The following is a 26,671-nucleotide window of genomic DNA, read 5'->3' as shown; positions in this document are numbered from 1 at the left end:
GTTTCAGCCAGTTCGCACCACTTTGGGAGAACCGGTTGTTAACTTTCTGAGCAGTTTGGCAAATTGGCTGTTGGAAGAAATAATTAGGACAGAGAACCGGTTGTTAAATTACGTGAATCCCACCACTGGTTGTTTGGAATTCAGTTCCCAAGCCCTGGACCACACAATGTGAATGATTTTAGGCAACATCATGAGCAAGTACAGAGTGGTGGAATACTTCATTATTTGGTTCAGAGTGATTAAGAACCAACATCTGAATGCAATCCAGTTCAGAAAGGATTCCTTATTCCTCCTTTCTGATTATAAACATTGGATATAGGATGTTTTTATATTGAAAAAACAATAAAGCAGTATAAAATGTCTGGGCATCATCCTGAGATCCACCAATCAAGAAGCAGCATCAGCAAACTAGCAATGTTGGCCTCCTTTGTAACGTTGGGGATGTATGTGAGCAAGCATTGTTCTAGCTCGTTTTCCATTAGCATCAAGACAGAAAATTACATCTTATCAGGGAGGCTCCTACGCTAGTCTATTACACTCGTCTGTCATATTCTAATCCAGTGATGGCGAACCTTTTTGCCGTCACGTGCCAAAAACAGGGGGAGCACGGGGGAGGGGGTCGCGCATGTAGGTGCCCACATCCTTATTGCAATGCGTTTTTCGCTTTCCCCAGGCTCCAGACCAGAGCCTTTCTAGGAACCTGGGGAGGGGGAAAACGGCCTTCCCTACCACTCCGGAGGCACTCTCGAGGCCAGAAACAGCCTGTTTCCCAACTTCCGAGGAGCCCGGAAGGCCCGAAAATCAGCATATACGTGCTGGAGCTGAACTAGGGCAACACTTGTGTGCCCACCGATATGGCTCCGTGTGTCACCTGTGACACACGTGCCATAGGTTTGCCATCACGGTTGTAGTCTGTTTTTTCGTGTAAAACACAACCCTTAGGGTAGATGCTTGGCAGTGCCAGTCAGGCACAAAGTGAGGTTTTTGTAAGGTTGAGCTCCAGTCTTTGATCATGAGTTTTCCTGGCTTGCTACTCCAGTCGCTGATTATGAGTTTTTCCTGGCTTGCTACTCATCTCCTCCAGTTTTCACTCCAGTTCCATCGTTTCCCGTGGTCTTCCATTTTCCTGATGAGGCACACAGCCCACTTTGTTGTTGAAAAGGCGAGGAAGGCTTCCCTTGTGGAAATGTCTACCCTGGATAGACCGTTCCTTCAAACGACGCTTGTTCCGTTTACAAATCTGCCGGATGTCCCAGATCCTTAGCGTGCCATCGTGGGAAGCTGTGTACAATAATTCATTGTGAATCTGGAACAACAGGGCCATACTTAGACTGCTTAGCATCGACAGTCACAACACGAGACGGAAGCAAAGACAGAGCGAGACTTTCTTGCTTTCAAAGCAGAAGGGATTAAATGGAAACGTGGATCAATCCAGTTTGGATCAATGCGTATAACTCAAGAAAAATCTAAACTCATCCAATTCATCATGCCAAAGAAGAAACTAGCATTAGAAAACTATGAGTGATCATATTTCCTTAGCATTTTTTTTAAAAAAACCATCAACTGTAGGAGTTATTAAAACAAAATAAAAAAATAAAAGCAGGGGAAGAATTTATAAATAGTACTGCAGGGTCCTTGGTGCTCTCTGAGCTTGATGGTTTTCTTGCAGATACCCAACTAGGTGACATCATCATTGCTGAGAAAGGGTTTGGTCTCTGTTTATGTATAGGTAATTTTCCCTGTCAGTGAGCAAAACTCTCTTCCTTGCCACACTGATGATGTTACCTAGTTTGGTCATGAAATGTCTGCAAGAAAAACACCAAGCTCTGAGGGCACCAAGGACTCCACAGTTCAAGCTGCAAATACTCTCTTCTATTGATACATATTTTTTTTTGTAATAAATATTATTGGTGAAAGGGCAGTCTTTATGAGTATCTAAAATGAAATGCCCATGTGAATCTTTCGGACCGAATATTTTGGAATATGCGGAATATTTCGAATACATGAACTGATTCATCCGTAGTAAAATCAGAGAATTTGAAAGGTTGACAGCTTACCTGGATGCAGTTAATAACCAATTTGTGGCCACGAAACACTCTTTGCAGAATGCCAGTCTTGGTATTAAAAGCTCGTGCGCAAGAATCACCACTTCCAGTAAACACTGATGAGAAAAAATAAGGGTGGGAGGCTTATTCAGATTATTTTACATTATGCATTTCTTAGAATATTTGTATCCCATTACATTATAGTCCCAAAGGATCAGAGAACAGCTGTGATGGTGCAGTGGTTAGAATGCAGTATTGCAGGCTAATTCTGCTCATTGGCAGGAGTTCGATTCTCACCAGTTGAAGGTTGACTCAGGCTTCCATCCTTCCGAGGTCGGTAAAATGAGGACCCAGATTGTTGGGGGCAATGTGCTGACTCTGTAAACCACTTAGAGAGAGTTGCAAAAACACTCTGAAGCGGTATATAAGTAGGTGCTATTGCTATTGTTATTGCTATCAGCCTACTACAGTAAAATGGAAAATAAATAAGGGAAACAATGTTGTAAATATAATATATAGCTCTACCAAAGATCAACGGTAGGGACAAATCAAAGTAAGGAGCAAACGAGCTGGTGAAACAAAAGTAGGGAACAAAATGGATGAAATATTAAGTCTTTTGGATTACCTAAACTCAAATCTATATTGTGAACAGGGCAAAATATAACTCCCTATAAACCAGTAGTAGGATTCAAGTAATTTAACAACCGGTTCTCTGTCCTAATGATTTCTTCCAACAACAAGTTTGCCAAACTGCTGAGAAAGTTAACAACCGGTTCTCCCGAAGTGGTGCGAACTGGCTGAATCCCACCACTGCTATAAACAATATATATGGGAATACATAGAATTATTTTGTCGTTGAAGTAATCCTCTGAAATAGGCTACAAGAGACATACTTTGTAGGGATCAATGAAATTCATGTGAAGGGAATTCTAATTCCATTTTTTGGGGAATGAGTTCTGTGTTCGTTTTAGTTGATTTTCATCTTTTATAAAGCTTATACTTGGCTGACTGTATTTTTACTCCTGGAAGTTGTAGTACTACCTCAACTTACAACTGTGATTGAGACTGTAATTTTAGTCGTAAGATGTGACAGTTGTAAAGCTGGTAACCACATGAATGTGCCTGATTTTACCACCTTTTTGTAGTAGTCATTAAGCAAATGGGGACCTCAAATACAGGTCAAAAGTAGCTTTTTCAGGGTCTGTCGTAACTTGAATGGTTGCTAAGCAACTGCTTGTAGGTCAAGAACCAATACCTGTATTAGAAATGTGCTTGTTTTTTTTCAGACAATCATGCTTAGTTACTGTACACTGATTTACAATACCGTACTACGAACTGAAACTATAATCAAGGAAATTGCTATTAATTGTAATTACAGTAACTCAATGTGATATACAAGACTAATTAACCATATGCTGGAATTAGTATTTAAAGTGACTTTTTATTTTATTGCTAACATAGAAAGTCCAATCATGATGGTGTTAAGTGTCTAATAAATTCATTATGTAGAAACAATTTAATAAGAAGAAAACAGAAATTAGTATTTTTTTTCCACAGAAAACAACAGAATTTCCTTTACATCAATAGAGTGATGGATGGAGACAGAGAAAATCTGTATTTTAACTTCAAGGCAACTCTTCTGTTGCGTTTAACTTATTAATAAGAAACCAACACACTCATTCAGGGAAGCTAATTTAACTGAGTATCTATTTGGAACATCGTTATTGCAATCAATTGCAATCTAGTAGGAACATCAAGCTACCCTTAAAATGCTTTACTAATAGAACCTCATTAGCAATATTGGGTGGACTATTTTACCAGATAAATCTTGTGGTTCAATTTTTGCTATTTATTGATGAGGAATTAACAATTAAAGGACTTTTTAATAGTAAACAACAAATCTCTGTCAAGTACTTATGCCCTGCGCTACTCAAGATTTTATTTCTTAACATTAACGTGTGCAAATAACTTCTCCGCCCTCCAAAATAATTGCCAACTCTGGAGCTGACCTGACCCAAGCCATTTTGAAGCTTCAGTGTTACCACACTGGAGCTGAAAGTTAGAGTGGGCGGGAATAGAGATAGCCAAAACAAAATAGTTTCTCCTGGAAACCAAGGTCATTCCCACATCTGCTCCGAGACAGGAGGAGTGACGTTACCAGGCAACCAGATGGCACCTTGATTAGACCATGTGACTCATCATTCGGGGAAGGGGAAAAACGTTTACTTTTAATTAGGTGAAAACTGCGGGAACCTTCAGTTTTTACTAGAACTGTGCCAATATGATATATCCAATAAAACTATTCTTTGAGGAATCTACCTGCCTTGGAGTTTTGTTTGCTATGGGATTATTACTCGGAACCTTGATGATAATATGGGCAGGCAAATTGTCAGCCTTACCAGGTAGGCCTGACCGAAAACACAACCAGCTGAGCTAATCCTACTTTATTATTGTAAGGCTACACTGGCAGAATCTTGCAAGTCTGAAAGTATAAATCTCCAGCTTTCTTCTTTATGAAGTTAAGAACGATTCTTTTTGACTCTCGTTCTCTGCCATCATGCAGCTGTGGGCCATGTCATCTGATCGTTCCCTAGGTAGCATTTATGTCTTTCTCACAATTAAGAGTTATAATTTATGAAACAAGGTGTACAATGGAATATATATATGTATATGTGTGTGTGTGTGTGTTTATATATATATAATCTATTCAGTTAGTTCCCTTTTCCATTGCTTAGAGATCATTTATGGATCCTTAGAGCGATCACATGTATAATAATGAATTATATGCACCAGTTAAGTCTGGTATTTCCTGATTACAAAGTTAGTTGTTTTAAACAATAGAACAATTCATTTTCCAACCTAATGTCTTCCAAAAAGGGTATTTTTGCATGGAATGTGATAGCTTTCCCCACCCACCCACCCCAATTCCATCTGAAAGATATCCTACTAGAAATACCAACCAAATTTCGTTGTATACACGGCGTACAATGACAATAAAGACTATTATTATTATTACTACTGAAAATTACTCCAGGTTTGTTTGTGAAATCCAACAGACAGATGTTACCCTTAAAAGCCAGGCATCCCAAAAGCCAAAAAGCAACTTAAAAACTTACAAGTCTGGAAACAAAATTTTACAGCTACCATACAGTTCCAACACTGATATCAATAAACCTTGAGTTTATTTCCATCGTCTAATCTGGGTGGGGTAACTGAGTCATCCTTTCTGAACGCCTCCAAGCCATTTACAGACTGCTGTAATGAAGCCACTCAAAAGTTTGGCCCATGTTTTATTTCTTTCACTAAGTAGATGATTTCTTTTTAAGATGTACTTCATTGTCAGTGTGCAGGTAGCTCTTGACTTACAACCATCCATCTAATGACTGTTTGAAGTCACAGGGGCACTGCAAAAATTGACTTAACAACTGGTCCTCATACTTATGACAGTCACACCATCCCCGTGACCAAAATGAGGGTGTATTAATGATGGTTACAGCATCCAGGTCCCAGCTGGCTTCTGGCAGGTAAAATCAATATGGGAAGCCAGCTTCACTTGGCGGCTGCATGATTCATAACAACTGCAGTGATTCGCTTAACAACGGTGGTGGGATTCAGCCAGTTCGCACCACTTCGGGAGAACCGGTTGTTAACTTTGTGAGCAGTTTGGCAAACTGGTTGTTGGAAGAAATCATTAGGGCAGAGAACCGGTTGTTAAATTACTTGAATCCCATCACTGCTTAACAACCATAGCAAAAAAAGGTTGTAAAATCAGCTGGGACTGATTTAACTGCTACCTTGCTTAGCAAAAGAAATTCTGGTTCTAATTTGTGGTTTTAAGCCAAGGAATACCTGTAAATGTATGAATGCATATATGCCTATGCAGGTAAAGCTTTAACTTTATTGGAAGCCTCTAAAGTTAATTATATAAAATGGGTAGTTGTACAAATGCTTTAAATCAATGAAATAAAGGTACAGACAGTGAATTCTCATAAACATTGGGACTCTAAGTTTGATTTTTGAGCCCTTTGAAGCAGTGGTGAATTTTTAAAAATTATTTTTACTACCGGTTCTGTGGGCTTGGCTTGGTGGATGTGGCTTGGTGGGCGTGGCAGAGGAAGGATACTGCAAAATCTCCATTCCCATTCCCCCCTCTGGGGCCAGCCAGAAGTGGTATTTGCCGTTTCTCCAAACTACTCAAAATTTCCGCTACTGGTTCTCCAGAACCTGTCAGAACCTGCTGGATTTCACCCCTGCTTTGAAGTAGATCTAAGAAGCCCCGTATTGCAAGCTATTGAATTCTTGCAATTGGACAGGAATTGAATCCTTGTCATGTTTTGGCCCTAGTTCTACATCGTATTGAATCTGGTTAATAAGAGAGATTGGTGTGTTGTGAGAACTCTAAAGGAGGTAATTGTCCACAAAGCTAACTTTATCCCTCAAGTGATCCCATATTCTATAGGGTTAAACCAGAGATTTCCAGATATGTGGACTTCAACTCTCAGAATTTCCCAGCCAGCAGAAGTACCATACGCCTTAAAATTTGCTAAGGGTGAAAAACGCTGGTTCTGACTGAGTCACTTAGGAATGTTGTGAAAACACCAAATCTGGCCAATTGTTTCTCCCAGGAGCATCAAAGCTGCAGAGAAATTGCAGTTGAAGAAACTGGCCAATGACAAAGAATGAGATGGGTAGCAATGTTTTGGCAGGCACTTCCCTGGAGAAGATGTGTAGGGATTCGATAGTCCCCAAACGGCAAATTTTGATCTTGTTAGTGTGATGATGAGAACCCCAAGCCACCAAGAAGATCTGCTCTGGTTAATTGACAGAATAACCGATTTGAAAGGGACCTTGTAGGGTCTTCTAGTCCAACTCTCTGCTCAAGCAGGAGATCAGTGATCCCCAACCTTTCTGGTTTTGTGGACTGGTGGCAGTGGTGGCAGCACAGGAGAGGGGATGATTTCACGCAAGCAGCAGGAATGTGCACGAGCGCAAATGGAGTTTCACATGCTCCAGAGGTGGGTTTCAGCAGGTTATGACCAGTTCTGGGGAACCGATAGCGGAAATTTTGAGTAGTATAAAGCAGGGGTCACCAACCTTTCGGACCTCAGGGACCATAAAACTCATAATTTTAAATCCTGCGGACCACTAATATGATCTGCTTAATGACTGACTGGGTGGGCTTGGCTAGGTGGTCATGTGACTGGGTGGGTGTGGTCAACTCAATGTCACTCACATTGAGGTGAGCCTCTACTTGCCAGCCTCTACTTGCCCCTCCCCTTCCAGCCCCTCCTCGCCTGCCCGCCCAGGCTCCTTAGTGCCCCTACGGGAAGCAGTTATTGGAGCTAAGCAGCCACCATGAAAAAGAGTTGGCAAAACAGCTGGTTCAGTTCAAACTGGATCTGACCGAGAAGGAGGCTCAGCAGAAACACCTCACTGAGGACTATGAGCATAGGCTTTCCAAGCAGAGGGAAGACCTGCGGGAGTACAAGGACAGACCTGTGCCTGGAGGTTTAGTGGGCTGAGATGGTCAGCCAGTTCCAGGCCATGATGCAATCCCCCTGGAACAAGACCTTCCAGCTCTTCGCCACCAGCGGTGCTTCCCTCCAGCCTTTGCCCAAAGCCCACCACCGGGAGGCTGAAGGAGACCCCAAGTTGGAATTTCTGCCCCTCTCTAACCCATACAAAAAACCTGCAAAGGGGGAGATTCTCTGCAGCAACACAAACGTTCATTGCACGTATCCGGGCCAGGGGCCATAGGTTGAGGATCCCTGATTTAGTGCAATATAAAAAATGCAAATAATTTTTCTGAGGACCACCAAAATTTTCTTGCGGACCACCAGTGACCACTAGTTGGTGACCTCTGGTCTCAAAAACCAGTAAATACCACCTCTGACTGGCCCCGCCCCCATTTATTCTCTGCCTGCCGAGTCCCAGCTGATCGGGAGGAAATGGGGATTTTGCAGTAACCTTTCCCTGGAGTGGAGTGGGAATGGAGATTTTATAGTATCCTTTCTTTGCCACGCCCACCAAGCCATGCCACGCCCATCAAGCCACACCCACAGAACCAGTAGTAAAAAAAATTGAATCCCACCACTGTGCTCCCCTGTTCCCCCACTGCTTGCACAGCCCATTTCCCAATAGGCCACAGCCAGGTACTGGTCCACAGCCCAGGAGTTGGGGACCCCTGCCCTCACCATTTTAGACAAATGACTGCCGATTCGCTTAATGGTTGAAATGCTAATAGTTGAAATGCATTGTGCAAACTATTTAGAGGCAGAAACTGGGTATAGCAAGTCTAACAAAGAGAAGGACTAGGGGTATCATGATAGCAGTCTTCCAATATTTGAGGGGCTGCCACAGAAAGGAGGTGGTGAACCTATTCTCCAAAGCACCTGAGGGCAGGACTAGAAGTAATGGGTGGTAACTGATCAAATAGAGATGCAACCTGGAATTAAGGAGAAATTTCCTGACAGTGAGAACAATTAATCAATGGCTCGCCTCCAGATGTTGTGGGTCTTCCATAGCTGGAGGTTTTAAAGAAGAGATTGAATAGTCATTTGTGTAAAATGGTATAGGGTCTCCTACTCAAGCACGAGGGTTGGCTTAGAAGACCTTAAATGTTCCCTTCCAAATCTGTTATTTTGATCCCTCACATCCTGGACATAAACTGTTTCAATTCCTACCCTCAAAACGACGCTATAGAGCACTGCACACCAGAACAACTAGCCACAAGAACAGTTTTTTCCCGAAGGCCATCACTCTGCTAAACAAATCATTCCCTCAACACTATCAAACTATTTACTAAATCTGCACTACTATTAATCTTCTCGTCGTTCCCATCACCCATCTCCTTCCACTTATGACTGTAACTTGATGCTTGTATCCTTACGATTTATACTGATATTGATTGTTTCCTGATTGCTTATTTGTAGCCTATGACTATCATTAAGTGTTGTAAGTGTTGTACCTTGATGAAGGTATCTTTTCTTTTATGTGCACTGAGAGCCTATGCACCAAGACAAATTCCTTGTGTGTCCAATCACACTTGGCCAATAAAAAATTCTATTCTATTCTAAAAATTCTATTCTGTATAAAAAAACCAGGAAGACCGAGGTGATAGGCGAGGTGAAAGCCGTCATCATGAGTAAGCTACATGTAATTTACTAATGAGGAAGATCTCTATCTTCCCACTTAAAAGCTCTATTTACAAATATTTGCAGATAATATCTAACTCTGCCTTATGCTCCTGTCCATGTAGTTAAAAAGAGCAATTAAAATAACCCAGAGATTTGAAAATTTAGTAGAACAGGGATGTCCAGCCTTTAAGATTTGGTAAATTCTGCATATGCTGGCTAGGGAATTGTGGGAGTTGAAATACACAAGTCTTAAAGTTGCCATCCCTGCTGTAGCATTTACTATACAGTTGTCAAACATTTTCTCGATATTTTCAATTACATCCGTTGATCAAAAAGGGAATGCAGAACAGACCAAATATCAGCCAGGTTAAATGGACTATATATTGCATTGCTACATATCCACAATAAATACGGGTTGCTAGTGGTCAACACAGCCTGAAAGGATATGAAGTTGCTTATAGAAAAAAGACATACAAAAGAATTTTAAAACGCTTTTCCTCTTCTCACTGACAAAGCAAGAAATCAAACCAGTTTTGCCAACTGCTGGGATGATTTTGTACCATCTGGAAGCATTTATTTTTTTTTAAATGAACAAGACTTGGTCTGCTGTTCAAGAAAAGGGGAGAGTGACTGCATCCTGCCTTCTTCCGAAAATTTATCCAGGGACTATCAGAAACTGCTTTCATTTCTGAATTGCTTTCCAGGAAGAGATGGGATGTAGTTAACCAAGCCCTGAGACAGTGGTAGGTCTTTAAGAAAGTTAGAACTGAGGATGGACTTTCAATATGAAAGGTGAAAATAGAGGGCCAGGGTGGAGAGCAGAGGTGGGTTTCAGCAGGTTCTGACCAGTTTTGGAGAACCGGTAGTGGAAATTTTGAGTAGTTCGGAGAACCGGAAGTGGAAATTCTTACTAGCCCTGTCCCCATCTATGCTCTGCCTCCCAAGTTCCAGCTGATCAGGAAGAAATGGGGATTTTGCAGTAACCTTCCCCTGGATTGAGGAAGGAGTGGAGATTTTACAGTATCCCCCTACCACACCCACCAAGCCATGCCCACCAAGCCATGCCACGCCCACCAAGCCATGGCCACAGAACTGATAGTAAAATTTTTTGAAACCCATCACTGGTGGAGAGATCCAGATTTAATCCCACAAACTACTATAGAAGCTCTATAATGACTTTGGGCCAGTCTCTCTCTCAAGCCCATGACCCAGTGTGATGTAGTGGAGCAGATATTGGACAAAGTAGGGGAGATCTGGATTACGTTTCCTCCTGTAGAAAGCCACAGAGATAACTTTGGAGAAGCAACACAAGAGAAGCACGCTTTAAGGCCAAGACAGAAAATGTGAAGAAGATAAGACTTGCTCCTCCTTAATTCACTGGAGCAGGGGTTGGCAACCCACAGCTCTGGAGCTGCATGGGGCTCTTTCATCCCTCTGCTGTGGCTCCCTGTTGCCAGTTGGCTCCATAATTGATAGGGCTTTCGGTTAGAACCGGTAGAAGAAAAAGGACGGCACGCTAGAAGGAGACTCTATGATGGGGGAACTGGTCTTCCAGTCTGCTCTAGAATTGAACGGGGGGCTTCTGGTTAGGACCTTCATGGCTCTTTGAGTGTTTAAGGTTGCCAACTCCTGCGCTAGGAGGACAGAATTACTCAGCACTGCTAGCTGAGAAATTCTGGGAGCTGAAGTCACACATCTTCAAGTTGTCAAGCTTGAGAGACACTGGAGTAGAGTATTAGAAGGAAGATGAGGAAAGCTCAGCCAGGTTTTCAAGAGTTGCCTACTATCACTTACATCCATAAAGTGTAGTTTTTGCTAGCCTCGTGGAGTCTGTTTCCTGTTCTGGTCTACCTGAAAAAGCTGACAACCTCTTCAGCCAAGGAAACTCTCTCTAGGTGTTATGGAAGATAAACCAGATCCTGGGAATAGGTGAACAAACCATCAAGATAGGAGAAGATTCAGAAAAGACCGCTCAGAATCTCAAGGGAGAAGGAGAAAACTGAAAATAGTCCTGTCTTGAGTTTTCTTGGTATAAGATGTAGTAAAGAGAACCTCTGACAGGTTCCCGAGGTTCAGTTATGATGTCTACCAGAAGAAAAACAGCAGTAGCATTTAGACTTATATATACCGCTCCATTGTGCTTTATAGCACTCTCTAGGACAGGGATACCCAACCTTTCGGACCTCAGGGACCACTAAATTCATAATTTTAAATCCCATGGACCACTGATATGATCTGCCTAGTGACCAGCTGGGTGGGCGTGAGTAGGTAGTCATGTGACTGGGTGGGCATGGCCAACTCAATGTCACTCATGTTGCAGGGTGCCTTGCCGGCCTCTATTTGCCCCACCCGGGCTCTGTAGGGCTCCAACAGGAAGCAGTTGTTGGAGCTAAGCAGCCACCATGAGAAAGAGATAGCAAAACGGCTCAGTTCAAATTGGATCTGGCCGAGAAGGAGGCTCAGCAGAACCACCTCACTGAGGACTATGAGCATAGGCTTTCCAAGCAGAGGAAAGATCTGCGGGAGTGCAAGGACAGGTGCCGGTACCTGGCGGCTCAGCAGGCTGAGATGGTTTTTTTTGTTTTGTTTACATTTATATCCCGCCCTTCTCCGAAGACTCAGGGCAGCTTACAGTGTATAAGGCAATAGTCTCATTCTATTTGTATATTTTTTTACAAAGTCAACTTATTGCCCCCCCAACAATCTGGGTCCTCATTTTACCTACCTTATAAAGGATGGAAGGCTGAGTCAACCTTGGGCCGGGCTTGAACCTGCAGTAATTGCAGGCTGCTGTGTTCTAATAACAGGCTTCTTAACAGCCTGAGCTATCACGGCCCCTTTGGTCAGCCAGTTCCCGGCCATGAGGCAATCCCACTGGAACAAGGCCCTCCAGCTCTTTGCCACCAGCAGTGCTTTTGCCCAAAGCCCCACACCAGGAGGCTGAAGCAAACCCCAAACTGGAATTTCTGCCCCTCTGTAACCCATACAAAAAAACCGCAAAGGGGGAGACTCTGCATCAACACAAGCGTTCATTGCACGTATCTGTCCCAGGGCCTGTAGTTTGAGGACCCCTGATTTAGTGCAATATAAAAAATGCAAATAATTTTTCTGCGAACCACCAAAATTTTCTCACGGACCACCAGGGGTCCACGGACCACCAGTTGGTGACCGCTGCTCAAGGAGGTTTACTATGTCACCCTCTTGCCCCCAATAATCTAGGTCCTCATTTTACCAACTTCAGAAGGATGGGCAGCTGAGTTAACCTCGAGCCGGTTAGGATCGAACTTCTGGCTGTGGGCAGAGTTTGCCTGCAATACTCCATTCTAACCACTGCGCCACCATGGCTCCTAACAATAAAAGGCATTTTTGAAGTTCCTTCTGCTGACATTCCCTGCAGAAACAGTGCGGTGAGATGCTGAAGATAAATAACGATACCGTACTAGCTTTTAATGACATTTGTTTTGGTCCCGCCTTCATTATTTTATAAGTAACTCAAAAGCAGTTAACATTCGTAATATTCCTTCCCCTCCTCTTTTTCTGTAGAACAACAATCCTATGAGGTGGGTTGGGATAAGAGAGAGGGATTGACGACCCACGTGACTGGCTTTCGTGCCTAAGACGGGACTAGAATGCACAGCCTCTTGGTGATTGGCTCACAGTCACCCAGCTGACTAGAACTCACAGTCTCCTGTTTAACCTCTACACCAGTGGTCCTCAACCTGTGGATCGCGGACTCAGGGGGCCTGCGATGTCATTGCAGGGAGTCCACAAAAGCTTGAAGAAATGTGTCTGATTAAGATCTTGAGTTAAGTCTTGGGGACCTGTGATCATGGCCACAAAATATAAAGGGGTCCGTGATAAATAAAATGTTAAGAACACTGCCCCAACTTGGCTCCCTAGTGTAGGGGAGGCTAGGGTACGGCCCTTCTCTCTGAGCTCAACCTATTTCAGAGAGTTTTTGTTGTGGCAAGAATAACAGGACAATGTGGCTTTCAAAACATAAATAGAACACACAAGTAAACAAACATATGATGGCGTCAGTTAGAACTTACATATTCCAGAGTGGTATTTCAGAGCACTGACAGTGTGTTTATGAGCCTTGTAGGTCCTTATCCTCTCTCCAGTGTCGGTCAGCCAGCACTTCACTGTTTTGTCCGTGCTACCTGAATACAAGCATCGATTGACAAGCTGAGACAGACAAAAGAAAGAACAGAGAGTTAACGAAGGAAGATCACTGGAAGTCACAGTTACCTTTCCATCTGGTCTCTCTCTTCATAAACTGAAGGAGAGACAAACATTAACAGCAATGTTGAAAAGGGTAACGGAGACCATTGAAAGTACATTCTGTATGGAACCAAGTCCTAAAAGAACTCAAAAATTAGGTAAAAAAGATGTTTGTTCACTGTTTGTGTAAGAGAAAGCTAGTCTTTAAAGCTAGTGAAGCAGTGCTCCATAGGACCCACGGATTTATTTGGTCCAAATAATGTTTTTATTAACTGCATTTGATTAAATTTACAGTGTACTGTTCCGGTGACGCTAAAGATTATTTGAAAAATTCTTCAGCCCACAAGCCATGTGGCGATGAATTCTGTAGATAAACTCCACGTTCCCTCTTAATTTTATCAGCCAAAGTTTCCTAAGCATGTGCATAGTCCTTCTTTCTATCGTAAAATTCAAATCACACTTGTCTAGCTTCAGCAAGCACTCCATATTGAGTGCCATCAAATATTAACAGGTTAGCAGAGTTGGAAGGGACCCTGTAGGTCATCTAGTCCAACCCCACCCCCCACCCCGCCCAAGCAGGAGACCCTACACCATTTCTGACAGATGGCAGTCCAGTCTCTTCTTGAAAGCCTCCAGTGATGAAGTTCCCACAATGAGGAAAATTTGTTCAGACGTTAATAAAAACTTGGGTTAAAGCAAATTCAATTGCTTTTTAGATTTTTCCTTCAGCTATCTGTAGCAGTTCATGTACATTGCTTGGAACATTTTCAAATGCTCTACTGAATTATTATTACAATTGTCATCATTACTATTGCCTGTCATTAGTGAAAGATAAAATGGGAAGATACAAAGATATGCTATATAATGTTGAATAAGACCCCTAGGCAGTCCCAGCATCAAACTATGTGAAGGCTGAGAGACTTAGCAAAGACCCTTGAATCAGACCAATGATCTTCTATTACATGGGTATCAAACTCAAGGCCAGCGGGCCGGATCTGGCCCATAGGGTCCTTAGATCTGGCCCATGGGGCCATGCTGGAAACAGCAAAGGACTGGGCCATGGAAGGAAGGAAGGAAGGGAGGGAGGAAGGAAGGAAGGAGGGAGGGAGGGAGGGAGGGAGGGAGGAAGGAAGGGAGGAAGGAAGGAAGGAAGGAAGGAAGGAAGGAAGGAAGGAAGGAAGGAAGGAAGGAAGGGAGATTATAATGAGAGTGAGGGAGGACTGAGGGGAGTCCTGCCTTAGCACTTGGCCACCAGAGGTGCCTCTGACACGAGTGATTTTCGAGCTGACCACGGCCATCCTGGCCACACCCACCCTGGCCATACCTGCCCCAGAGGTCAAACACAACCCTGATGTGGCCCTCAATAAAATCCAGTTGGACACCTATTAGCACAGTATTTCTCAACCTTGACAGTTTGAAGATATGTAGACTTCAAGTCCCAGGAAACCTCGGCAAGCATACTGGCTGAAGAATTCTGGGAGCTGAATTCTGTACATCTTCAAGCTACTGAAGTTGAGAAACATTATGTGTTAGTGAGTTTGAAAAATACTGATACATCTGAAATAAGAGGTGAAATGAGCGTCGTGGTGGCACAGTGGTTGGGATGTGGTATTGCAGGCTAATTCTGTTGACAGCCAGCAGTTCAATTCTCACCGTCTCAAGGTTAACTCAGCCTTTCATCCTTCTGAGGTCTATAAAATGAGGACCCAGATTGTTGAGGGCAATAGGCTGACTCTGAAAACCACTTAGAGAGGATTGTAAAGCATCATGAAGTGATGTATAAGTTTAAGTGCTATTGCTAATGTTAAAAAGATTTCCACTTGTTGTACTTCTAATATAAAATTTTCTGGAATCTGGATTAAGGACAGATATTTCTGAATGGACCAGGAAAAGCCATTCAATTCAGACTAAAAAGTTTGAAGCAAGATCATCTATATGTATTTACTTAATAACATTCAAAAGTAAAAAACATAGGATCTTTTACAAATCCTTAGGACATTATATATTCCATCATCAAGATCTACATTTTCAATTTATCCTATCAATGTTTGTATATTGAAAAGTCTTCCCTCCTAGGCAATGTTTCTCAACTTCGGTAGCTTTAAGACATGCGGACTTCAGTTCCCAGAGTTCCCCAGTCAATATGCTGGTTGAGGAATTCTGGGAGTTGTAGTTCATATTTATTAAAGCTGCCGAGATCGAATATTACTGCTCGGCTTGCCTGGGTAAATACTTGATTAATATTCTCTTTCGCAAAGCTTCCATGTGTTGCAAATCCATCACTCCATTCTCAAAAATCTCTTGAAGGAATGAATGTGATCCATTATTTTAAATTAAAAAAAAAAATGTCCATGCAATCTCCCACAACATTCATTTGGCTAATGGAATGGAAAAAGAACAGAGCCTCAGGCTTAAAGTATCCTATATCACCAGACACATACCAAGCCTATTACAAGAAAACCTATGCAGGTTCTTTGCTGTGTTTATGTCAAAATAAAATAAAGTAGTCAATCAAGAAAAAATTCACTTTATTTTTTTTCTCTTTCATTAGAAAGACAGATGTGCCTTTCATCAACAAAAGCAAGGATGAATTTTCTAAGATTTGGAAGAGGCAGGAGAAGGGGTAGTCAGAAAAAAAAATATTTTTAACAATGGTTTTTCCCAATATTGATAGTCCTCGACTGACAACAGTTCCTTTAGTGACATTTCGAAGTTACAACAGCACTGAGAAAGGTGACTTATGATTGTTTTTCACACTTACGACCGTTGCAGCATCCCCATGGTCATGTGATCAAAATCCAGACCTTGTCAACGGATTCATATTTATGACGATCGCAGTGTCCCGGATTCATATAATCATCTTTTGTGACTTTCTGACAAGCAAAGTCAATGGGGAGCTAGATACACTTAAACAATCATCCTATTAACTTAACGACTGCAGAGATTCACTTAACAACTGTAGCAAGAAAAGTCATAAAATGGGGCAAAACTCAGTTAACAAATCTCTCACTTAGCAACATAGATTTTGGGCTCAGTTGTGGTTTTAAGTGAAGGACTACCCTGTTTTCCCCAAAATAAGACCTATTCAAAAATAACCCTACTATGTTTTACGCGTGCACCTAATATAAGCCCTACCTCCCCCCCAAAATAAGCCCTACTTAAGGGCCTACGCAGGTGGCTGCACACCTATTTCATCTGGTTGCTTGCAGTGCCGTGGCCACGAGGCAAGGCACGGGGGAATAGTGTAATGTATCTGACTTTTGGAAGGAACTTTTGGAGGGAAAATACTCATTACTGATTGGCTGGTGCCTCAGCCAGAATAGCATATAAGGAGACCCTCTCCTATGGTTCAATTGCTGGGTTCACACCATACAATAAAGATCTGTTGTTACATACAATAAAGATCTGTCCTGCCTCCTCAATCGCCCAACTTAACAAGTAGGGCTGCCCGTGTCCTGCACCGGTTTACCTCAGGACCCCTGCAGTCAGACCATCCCAATCACCCTGACACATGCCTCAGTGGCAGTACCAGCAGCCATGTGCAGCAGGAGCCCACGTGGCCACCGGCCCACTTTTTCCGCTTGCAGCCGCGATGGGCCAGGAAGGCTGAGTGGTGTGCTGATGCTGTGGCCATGAGGCAAGGCAGGTGTCGGGGCATGAATGGCCTGGCTGTGAAGTAAGCCAGTTTGGGGTGTATGAGGCAGCTCCAGACAACTACCTCGCGGCGGCGGCACTGACGCACTACGTAGCCTCTTGCCCTGCCGCAAGAGGAAGAAGAAGCGGGGGGCCCTTACATGGAAACAAAATAAGACACCCTCCCCCCCCAAATAAGCCCTAGCGCATATTTTGGGGCCCAAGAGAAAATAATACCTGGTCTTATTTTCGAGGCAACACCAGGTACCTATATATTCGTTTTTAACAATGACTTTTGCAAAGCATGTCCAAAGAGAGACAATTCCAATTTATAATCTGAAGATGGCTTAGTTGTCCTCCTGGCTCAACTGGCTTTGAAAAAGATTTTATTTGCTGTGTTGGAGCATGACACAGATCATAGAAAGCAAAAACAACTGGACAGAGAGCTGTAGTTTTGAGTCTTGATAAAAGATCAAAATATTCCTGGAAAAAGCAGGCGCTAATATTTTGCAGGTACGTCAAAGAAATAAGGAACACTGCGGATTCCCAGAACAATTTATTTTTATTTAAGTGTTTATTTGTTGAAATTATTTATATAAGCAGTTTGTCTGCTAACCACATGTTTCCTTCACACTCACCAGCAGAAAGCAACTGTCTGTATTTAGAGTAAGCAATTGCTGTAATAATCACTCTTATTAGGATTCATGGATTCTTTCCTCCAAAACTATCCATAGTTCTATGGGCAGCAATCCAGCCACCTGCTCTTCTAGGTACAGGTAGTCATCAACTTACAACCATTCACTTAGGGACCATTCAAATTTCAAGTGAAAAAAGTAACTAACGACCAGTTATCGCATTTGTGACTGTTCCCTGTGATCATAATTTGGGCTCTCAACAACTGGCATGGATTTATGATGGTTGCAGGGTCCTGGGGTTATTTGATTTCCATTTGCGACTTCCTATCTGGCTTCTGATCAGCAAATTCAATGAGGGAACCTGAATTTAATGACCATGTGCTTTACTTAATGACCACCTTGGTTAACAATGAAAATCCGGACCCCAATTGTGACTGTAAGTTGAAAACTACCTGTACCAAAGCCTTGCCTAGATATTAAATACTTTCCTTGGAATTTATGATTTGGCTTCAGTGCAGATATTATTGTTTAACCAATAAATAATAAAAACAATACAAAGAAATAAAAGGACACACACTGACATCTGTTGCTCTTACTTTTGTTCCCCAGAAATTCTCCAAGTTTCATGAGTATCCATCTTCAACACTAATTCCCCACACAGGATTGCTTCTAACATCTTTCTAAAGCATGATTTTCATAAACCATGGTTTCTTGAATATACCACAATATGTGGGTCCACAGATTACATGGTCAAAACCACAATAGCTGAGCTTTTCTAATGGGGTGATCCAAAATCCACTCTATGGATAACGACAGTCAGTTAGTTTTCTTCTATTCACCAGGGGATATGCTGGATTGTGAATCTACTCAGCTAGATATCTTATGGATTACAACTAGCCTCTCGTATCAGAAATATTTTTTTATCATTTTTACTTTATTTAGGAGTATTTAACTTATGCTTTTAATGCTGTAAGCCACCCAGAATTGCTTTGAAATGAGAGGAGTGGCAAATAAATTTAATAAATCAGATAGATAGAGGCTAGATAGATGGATGAATGGATATAGATAGATAGGGGATAGATAGATATACTGTAGGTGATATAAAGATAGATAGACGTAATATAGATCAGGGGTCTCCAACCTTGGCAACTTTAAGACTTGTGGACTTGAACTCCCAGAATCCCTCAGCCAGCTTTGCTAGACTAGACTAGACTAGACTAGACTAGACTAGACTAGACTAGACTAGAATAGAATAGAATAGAATAGAATAGAATAGAATAGAGATACAGTAGGTAGATAAACAGGTAGACATAGATAGATCTGTTAGGATGATGCTGTTTCGTTAAGAATCCTTTTCCAACTTTGTATGCCCAGCTCTTCTGTTGTTCCTTCTTCAAACCAGCTTCCTGTCCTGCATTTTTTCCTCCCCAAAAATATCAGTTACACCAATGCTGCAAATTTCAGTGCCACCTTTGGAAGAAACGCAGCCTCTCTTACCTCAAGGCAAATGACGGATCCTTGATGCTCTTTGAAGACTCTCAACTGTTCCCCAGTCACAATGTTCCAAGTCCGAATGGTGTAATCAGTGCTTCCCGAGAAGAGCTCTCTGTTCGGAGCATCAAGTATAAGGCATAAGACAGCCCCAGTGTGTCCCAGCAGGGTCTGGTGGCAGCGCCCAGTGGACACCCACCAAACCTTGACAGTGCAGTCCGTGCTCCCTGTCACCAGGAAGTCTTGGCTTAGCTCTTCTACCTCTTCCACCTCCTCCTCCACCTCTTCCTCTTCAAGGACATCCTTCGAAGAGTAGAGCGCCAGGGCCAGGACGCAGTTGCGATGGCCCCGAAACTCCTGGATCGGTTTTTCCTTATCCACACTCCAGCAGCGTGCAGTCCTGTCGTAGGATCCACTGAAGAGGTAATCCTTGAAAACTAGGATTCTGTTGGGAGAAAAAAGCCGCTCACCAAACTTCTCATCCTGGCTTAATAAAGTAACATGGAGGCAATGCATTCCATTTTCTACAGAAAATCCATTTTGAAGTTTAAGCTTTTCCACTCTAGCAGTCCCTCAACTTACGATCACAGTGGAGATCATAAGTTGATCGTAATTTCCATTGCTAAGCAAGGCAATTGTTAAATGAATCACACCCAATTTTATGACCCTTTTTAGCAAACCACATGGTTGTTAAACACATCCAGCTTCCACTATTGACTTTATTAGTTGGAAGCGGCCTGACAAGGTTGCAAGTGATGATCACATGACCTGGGATGCTTTTGTGGTGCGGAGACAATAACTTGGTCCTTAACACCAGTAAGACCAAGGAGCTTATAGTGGACTATAGAAGGAATAGATCAGACATCCAGTCCTTGGTTATCAATGGAGACCAAGTGGAGCAAGTGGCCAGTTTTAAGTTTCTGGGTGTTATCATAACAGAAGACCTAACTTGGGGCGCTCACATTGCAGCACTGGTCAAAAGGGCCCAGCAGAGATTATACTACCTGAGACTTATCAGGAAACAACAACTGAATGGAAAACTGCTGGTGACCTTCTACCACTGCACTACAGAAAGTATCTTAACTTACTGCACCTGTGTATGGTTTGCCAATTGTACAGTGGCAGGTAGGACAGTACTCCAGAGGGTTAACGTCCGTCATTGCCCAGAGGATCATTGGTTGCCCTCTCCCTTCTTTGGAAGAGTTTGATAGCTCCCGCTGCCTTAAGAAAGTTCAAAACATTCTTAAAGATCCATCCTGGGCACTCTTTTTTTTTTTTAATTTGTATATATATCCCGCCCTTCTCCGAAGACTCAGGGCGGCTTACACTATGTCAAGCAATAGTCTTCATCCATTTGTATATTATATACAAAGTCAACTTATTGCCCCCAACAATCTGGGTCCTCATTTTACCTACCTTATAAAGGATGGAAGGCTGAGTCAACCTTGGGCCTGGTGGGACTTGAACCTGCAGTAATTGCAAGCAGCTGCTGTTAATAACAGACTGCATTAGTCTGTTGAGCCACCAGAGGCCCTTTTGAACTATTACCATCTGGCAGATGGTACAGGACAATAAAAACAAGGACAAACAGGCTGAAAAACAGCTTCTATCCCAGAACAGTAACTATATTGAATTCTACTGCATAGTGCAATATTAATGCAATATCGGGGGTTTTCAATTCAATTGTGTAGAATGAGAAGGATGCGTGTTTTTGTTTTATTTTTTTTTTTTTTATTTATTTATTTATTTATTTAAATTTTTATACCGCCCTTCTCCCGAAGGACTCAGGGCGGTGTACAGGCAAAGATAAAAACAATAAAATATACAAAGTTAAAATATCAATTTAAAAAACATATTCAATAATGGCCGAATTAAAACCGTCAATTGACCCAACCTAAAATAACCCATATAAAATTACAAAAAGTTAAAATTTAAAATTTAAAAATCAGGCCAGTCCCGCTTGGATGAATAAGTAAGTTTTTAATTCCTGGCGAAAGGTCCGAAGGTCAGATATTTGGCGTAAACCGGGGGGAAGTTCGTTCCAGAGGACAGGTGCTCCAACAGAGAAGGCCCTTCCCCTGGGGGCCGCCAGCCGGCATTGCTTGGCGGACGGCACCCTGAGAAGACTCTCTCTGTGGGAGCGTACGGGTCGATGGGAGGCATAAGGTAACAGCAGGCGGTCCCGTAAGTACCCGGGCCCTAAGCCATGGAGCGCTTTGAAGGTGGTAACCAGAACCTTGAAGCGCACCCGAAAGAACCACAGGTAGCCAGTGCAGACTGCGCAGGAGCAGTGTTACCCGGAAACAGCGTGCCGCTCCCTCGATCACCCGCGCAGCTGCATTCTGGACTAACTGGAGTCTCCGAGTGCACTTCAGGGGTAGCCCCATGTAGAGAGCATTGCAATAATCCATAATACATTTATGTATAATGTACACTGAAGATGGCATTTAATTTCGTTGTAAGAGATGCAATAACAATAAAGTAAACTAAACTAAAAACTAATCATCATAAATAAATGCCAGGCACCCGAATTTTGATCATGTGAACTGGAGGGATGCTGTAATGGTTGTCGGTGAAAGTCACTTTTTCAGTGTTGTAACTTTGAATGGTTGCTCAACAAATGGTTGCAAGTCAAGGACTCCTTGTACTAGTACAAACTAGCCAGCCTCTGGTGGCTCAACAAGCTAATGCAGTCTGTTATTAACACAGCTGCTTGCAATTACTGCAAGTTCAAGTCCCACCAGGCCCAAGGTTGACTCAGCCTTCCATCCTTTATAAGGTAGGTAAAATGAGGACCCAGATTGTTGGGGGCAATTAAGTTGACTTTGTATATAATATACAAATGGATGAGACTATTGCTTAACACAATGTAAGCCGCCCTGAGTCTTCGGAGAAGGGCGGGATATAAATTCAAATTAAAAAAAAAAAATTCCCACTGCCAAGAATACCACAAGCCAATGGCTGTAAGCTTTCCCTACCTCATTCAACCTTCTGTAGGATCTGTTTACAGTGGTTTCCTATTGATGGTTATCCAAATTAAGTATGTTTAGGTTTGGAACTTTAAGCATGTATGGTTTTCTCCAGAGGTGGGCTTCAGCCAGTTCACACCAATTCAGGTGAACTGGTTGTTAATTTTTTGCCTAGTTCGGAGAACCAGCTAATCCTACCTCTGTCTGACCCCACCCACCCCACCCTGTCCCTCCCAGGAGTCCCCCCGCACCCTGTTTTGGCTTCCAGGTTGGTGCAGGAGGCCTTCCAAGCCCAAAACCTTGCTATAGGGCAGGGGTCTGCAAACTTGGCTCTTTTAAGACTTGTGGACTTCAACTCCCAGAGCTCCTCAGCCAGCAAAGCTGGAGGCTTTCAAGAAGAGACTGAATTGCCATCTGTCAGAAAAGGTGTAATAGGGTCTCCTGCTTGGGTGGTGGTGGGGGGATAGGGTTGGACTAGATGACCTACAGGGTCCCTTCCAACTCTGCTAACCTGTTAATATTTGTTGGCACACAATATGGAGTGCTTGCTGAAGCTAGCCAAGTGTGATTTGAATTTTACGATAGAAAGAAGGACTATGCACATGCTTAGGAAACTTTGGCTGATAAAATTAAGAGGGAACGTGGAGTTTATCTACAGAATTCATTGCCGCATGGGTTGTGGGCTGAAGAATTTTTCAAATAATGTTTAGCGTCACCGGAACAGTACACTGTAAATTTAATCAAATGCAGTTAATAAAAACATTATTTGGACCAAATAAATCCGTGGGTCCTATGGAGCACTGCTTCACTAGCTTTAAAGACTAGCTTCCTCTTACACAAACAGTGAGCAAACATCTTTTTTACCTAATTTTTGAGCTCTTTTAGGACTTGGTTCCATACAGAATGTACTTTCAAAGGTCTCCGTTACCCTTTTCAACATTGCTGTTACTGTTTGTCTCTCCTTCAGTTTATGAAAAGAGAGACCAGATGGAAGGTAACTGTGACTTCCAGTGATCTTCCTTCGTTAACTCTCTGTTCTTTCTTTTGTCTGTCTCAGCTTGTCAATCGATGCTTGTATTTCAGGTAGCTTGCAGGGCTTCACTGAGATTCTCCCCCACTCTCATTATAATCTCCTTCCTTCCTTCCTTCCTTCCTTCCTTCCTTCCTTCCCTCCCTCCCTCTTCATTGTCCTTTCTTCTTCCTTCCCCCTTTTCTTATTTTTCCTTTCTTGCTTTTTACCCATCTTTCCTTCTTTTTCTTTGTCATTCCTCTTTCCCTTCCTGTCCCTTCCCAGCTCCGTTTTTGCTAGCAGGGGGTTGCAAGAGGCTCTTGTGGCCAGAACTGGGGCATGGTGGAGGCCTATACACCCCCCCCAACTCTGTTTTCACTGGCCAGATCTAAGCATCCCACAGGCTGGATCTGGCCCCTGGGCCTCAAGTTTGACACCCCTGATGTAGAGATTAGAAGAGAGAGAGAGAAAGAGAGAGGGAGGGAGGGAGGGTGCAAGTCTAGGAAACATAAAATAATCACCCTTAATATGTACCTGTTCACAATGGATGTGTGTCCACGATAAATAGCAAGGCATCTTCCGGTCATCATATCCCATTTTCTGATAGTGTGATCTGCACTGCAGGTGAAAGCAACTTCGTTTTCTAAGTGGCAAAATGTGATGTAGCTTTCATGGCCTAGAATGAACGAATAGACAGACAGACAGACAGATCAATCCTACAGCTATCATTTCAATGATGGGTGGATGATGTATGTAGGGTTGAACCGGGGTGGGATTCTAACAGTTAGGACCGGTTCGGGCAAAGCCGTGGCTCCGACAATCAGCTGGGAGCGAACCGGTTCGCTCTGACGATGAGCTGGGCCCATCCACCTGCCCTGTGCTCTACTTACCTTTGTTTCCTTTGTTTGAAACCCAGCTGATCAGCGCGGCAAAGTGGATGGATTGCTGCGCCTCAGCTGTTTTACTCACCGGGGCTGCAGTAGAAGGTAAGTTTTAGACCTAAATTCAAATGCACCACGTGCATGCGGAGAGTGCGTTTGGCGCATGTGCGAACGTAACACGCACTCAGCAAAGCAGTTGTTACACCAGTTGAATGCCACCATTGGGTTGAACTGTTGGGTTTCACAACATAGAGTAGAGTTGAGTTGAGTAGAGTAGAGTAGAGTAAAGTAGAATAGAATAGAATAGAATAGAATAGAATAGAATAGAATAGAATAGAATAGAATTCTTTATTGGCCAAGTGTGACTGGACAGACAAGGTATTTGTCTTCGCTGCATATACTCTCAGTGTACATAAAGAAAAATAAAATACAAACATGCTAATAAACCCAATAATGAAACATCTGCAGGAAAACAATCAAGCATGTTAAAAATGTTTTTACATGGCAAAAGTTTACAGATGATTTCCAGTGTCCGCGGGGTTTCTGAACCTTGGCCACTTTAAGATGGGTGGACCAACTCCCAGAATTACCCAGCCAGCCATCCTATCTTAAAAGTGGCCAAGGTTGAGAAACACTGATTGCAGATGGGAAAAATTGGGGTAGGAGAATAGATTCCTTCTTTGCAACTTCATCCCAGTTTAAATTCTACTTCAGGATTTTAGTCAGAAAAAGCTTCAGATTGCTTGCCACCATAGATAGCCTCCCTGCCTGCAATGTCTATTTTAAAAGCAGGAGGGCCAAGGACTATCTCGCTTCTGGGCTGAAGATCATCCCCACAGGGCAGAGATATAGCAGGAGGGAAAAGAGCATGTTTGTGCATGGGATTAAGTGCATGGGCAGGTGAACAAAAGCCTTGAGCAGCCACACTGCACTGCTTCTATTACACTACTGACCCAGCTATATGGCATCCATACTTATTTGCTAGATTTTTGTCTCACCTTTATTACTTTATAAATAACTAAAAGGCAGCAAACATTCACAATATTCCTTCCTCTTCCTTTTCCCCCCATAATAACAACCCCCGTGAGGTGGGTTGGCCTGAGACAAAGGGACTGGCCTGAAGTCACCAAGCAGCCTTTCATGCCTAAGTCAGGACTAGAACTCACAGTCTCCTGGTGATTGGCCCAAAGTCACCTAGCTGGCTTTCATGCCTAAGGTGAAACAATCTTCTGGTTTCTAGGCCAGAATCTTAATCCCCACACCAAACTGACTCTCCATATCCATCTTTTTCATTCATCTGGACAATTTGGAAGAGTTTATGTGCCAGAGGTAGATGGACTTGATTACAGGTAGTCCTCAACTTACAAGCACAATTGATCCCAACATTTCTGTTGCTAAGCATGACAGTTCTGAAATGGGTTTTGACCAGTGGTGGGTTTCAAATTTTTTTACTACCAGTTCTGTAGGTGTGGCTTGGTGAGCATGGCATGGCTTGGTGGGCGTGGCAGGGGAAGGATACTGTAAAATCTCCGTTCCCACCCCACTCCAAAATCTCCATTTCCTCCCGATCAGCTGGGACTCGGGAGGCAGAGAATGGAGGGGGGCGGGGCCAATCAGAGGTGTTATATACCAGTTCTCCGAACTACTCAAAATTTCCAGACCTGGTCAGAACCCACCTCTGGTTTTGACCCACTTTGCAACCTTTTTAGCCATAGTTGTTATGTGAATCACTTCAGTTCTTAAGTTAGCAACACAATTTTTAGGTGAACCTGGCTTCCCCACTGACTTTGCTTGTCAGAAGATCATAAAAGGTGATCACATGACCTCAGTTCACTGCAACCGTCATAAATACCTGCCAATTGCCAAATACCTGGATTTTAATCATGTGAGGATGGAGATATTACAACGGTAGTATGTGGGAAAAATTGTCAAGCCACTTTTTTTAGTTCCATTTTACCTTTGAACAGGTAAATGTATGGTTGTAAGTTGAGGACAACCTATATAGCAGCAATGGGTGCACTTTTGGGAGACCTGAACAGCCAGGCTGGAGAACGGGTCATTTTGGAGAAGTTCATCAAGAGTCAACGTCAACTTCATGGCACGTTAGTCAATCAACCAACTGCAAAGACCCAGCTCCCTTAGACAGATTTATATCGTTGAAATGTACAATATTGGACAAGGTGGGGAGAAAGAGAAGAGGATGGCCAACAGACTAAATTCCAACAGAAATGGGTCCACCATTGGAAGTTCTGAAGGACCAGATTGGAGATAGTTCACCCTGAAGAATGTCCATCTCTGTAGTTGCTGAAGGTCAATATTGTCTAGATGGTCCATAATCCATTTCGTATCCCGGAACCAAAGGATAAATTTTGGACCAGAAAACCTCTAAGGTCCCTCCTAGTTCTGTAATCTGCCTACCTTGAAAGTGGGCCTGACATTGGTTGTTGGCAGTGCTCCAGAGTCGTGCCGTCCCATCTTCACTGCCCGTTAACAGCCACTGCCCGTCTGGACTCAAGCTGATCCAGTTGATGCCCCCTTGGTGATCAGTGCAAATTTTGAGGGCTGAAGAACTGCTCCCCATTCTGCCACAAGGCAGGGGCTGGAATGGGAACACCCATCAAGTCCAGATCATCTTAAGGTCAAGGGAA

At 42.9% G+C, this 26,671-nt stretch overlaps 1 protein-coding gene across 1 annotated transcript; it reads right to left on the bottom strand.

Annotated features, from left to right (window-relative positions):
- Positions 1 to 1,087: 1,087 nt before the first annotated feature.
- WDR86 (WD repeat domain 86) lies at positions 1,088 to 26,604 on the bottom strand. The gene is made up of 6 exons (XM_058182766.1): positions 26,442 to 26,604; positions 23,677 to 23,818; positions 19,171 to 19,609; positions 13,234 to 13,369; positions 2,058 to 2,161; positions 1,088 to 1,306 (listed from the first exon to the last, which is right to left on the bottom strand). The coding sequence occupies exons 1-6, from the start codon at positions 26,602 to 26,604 to the stop codon at positions 1,088 to 1,090; spliced, it is 1,203 nt and encodes a 400-aa protein (XP_058038749.1).
- Between the last annotated feature and the right edge of the window lie 67 nt (positions 26,605 to 26,671).

This window comes from Ahaetulla prasina, chromosome 4 (assembly GCF_028640845.1).
Source record: "Ahaetulla prasina isolate Xishuangbanna chromosome 4, ASM2864084v1, whole genome shotgun sequence".
Taxonomy (NCBI): domain Eukaryota; kingdom Metazoa; phylum Chordata; class Lepidosauria; order Squamata; family Colubridae; genus Ahaetulla; species Ahaetulla prasina.
The sequence above is the reverse complement of the archived record's forward strand: the minus strand, read 5'-3'. Positions and strand labels throughout refer to the sequence as shown.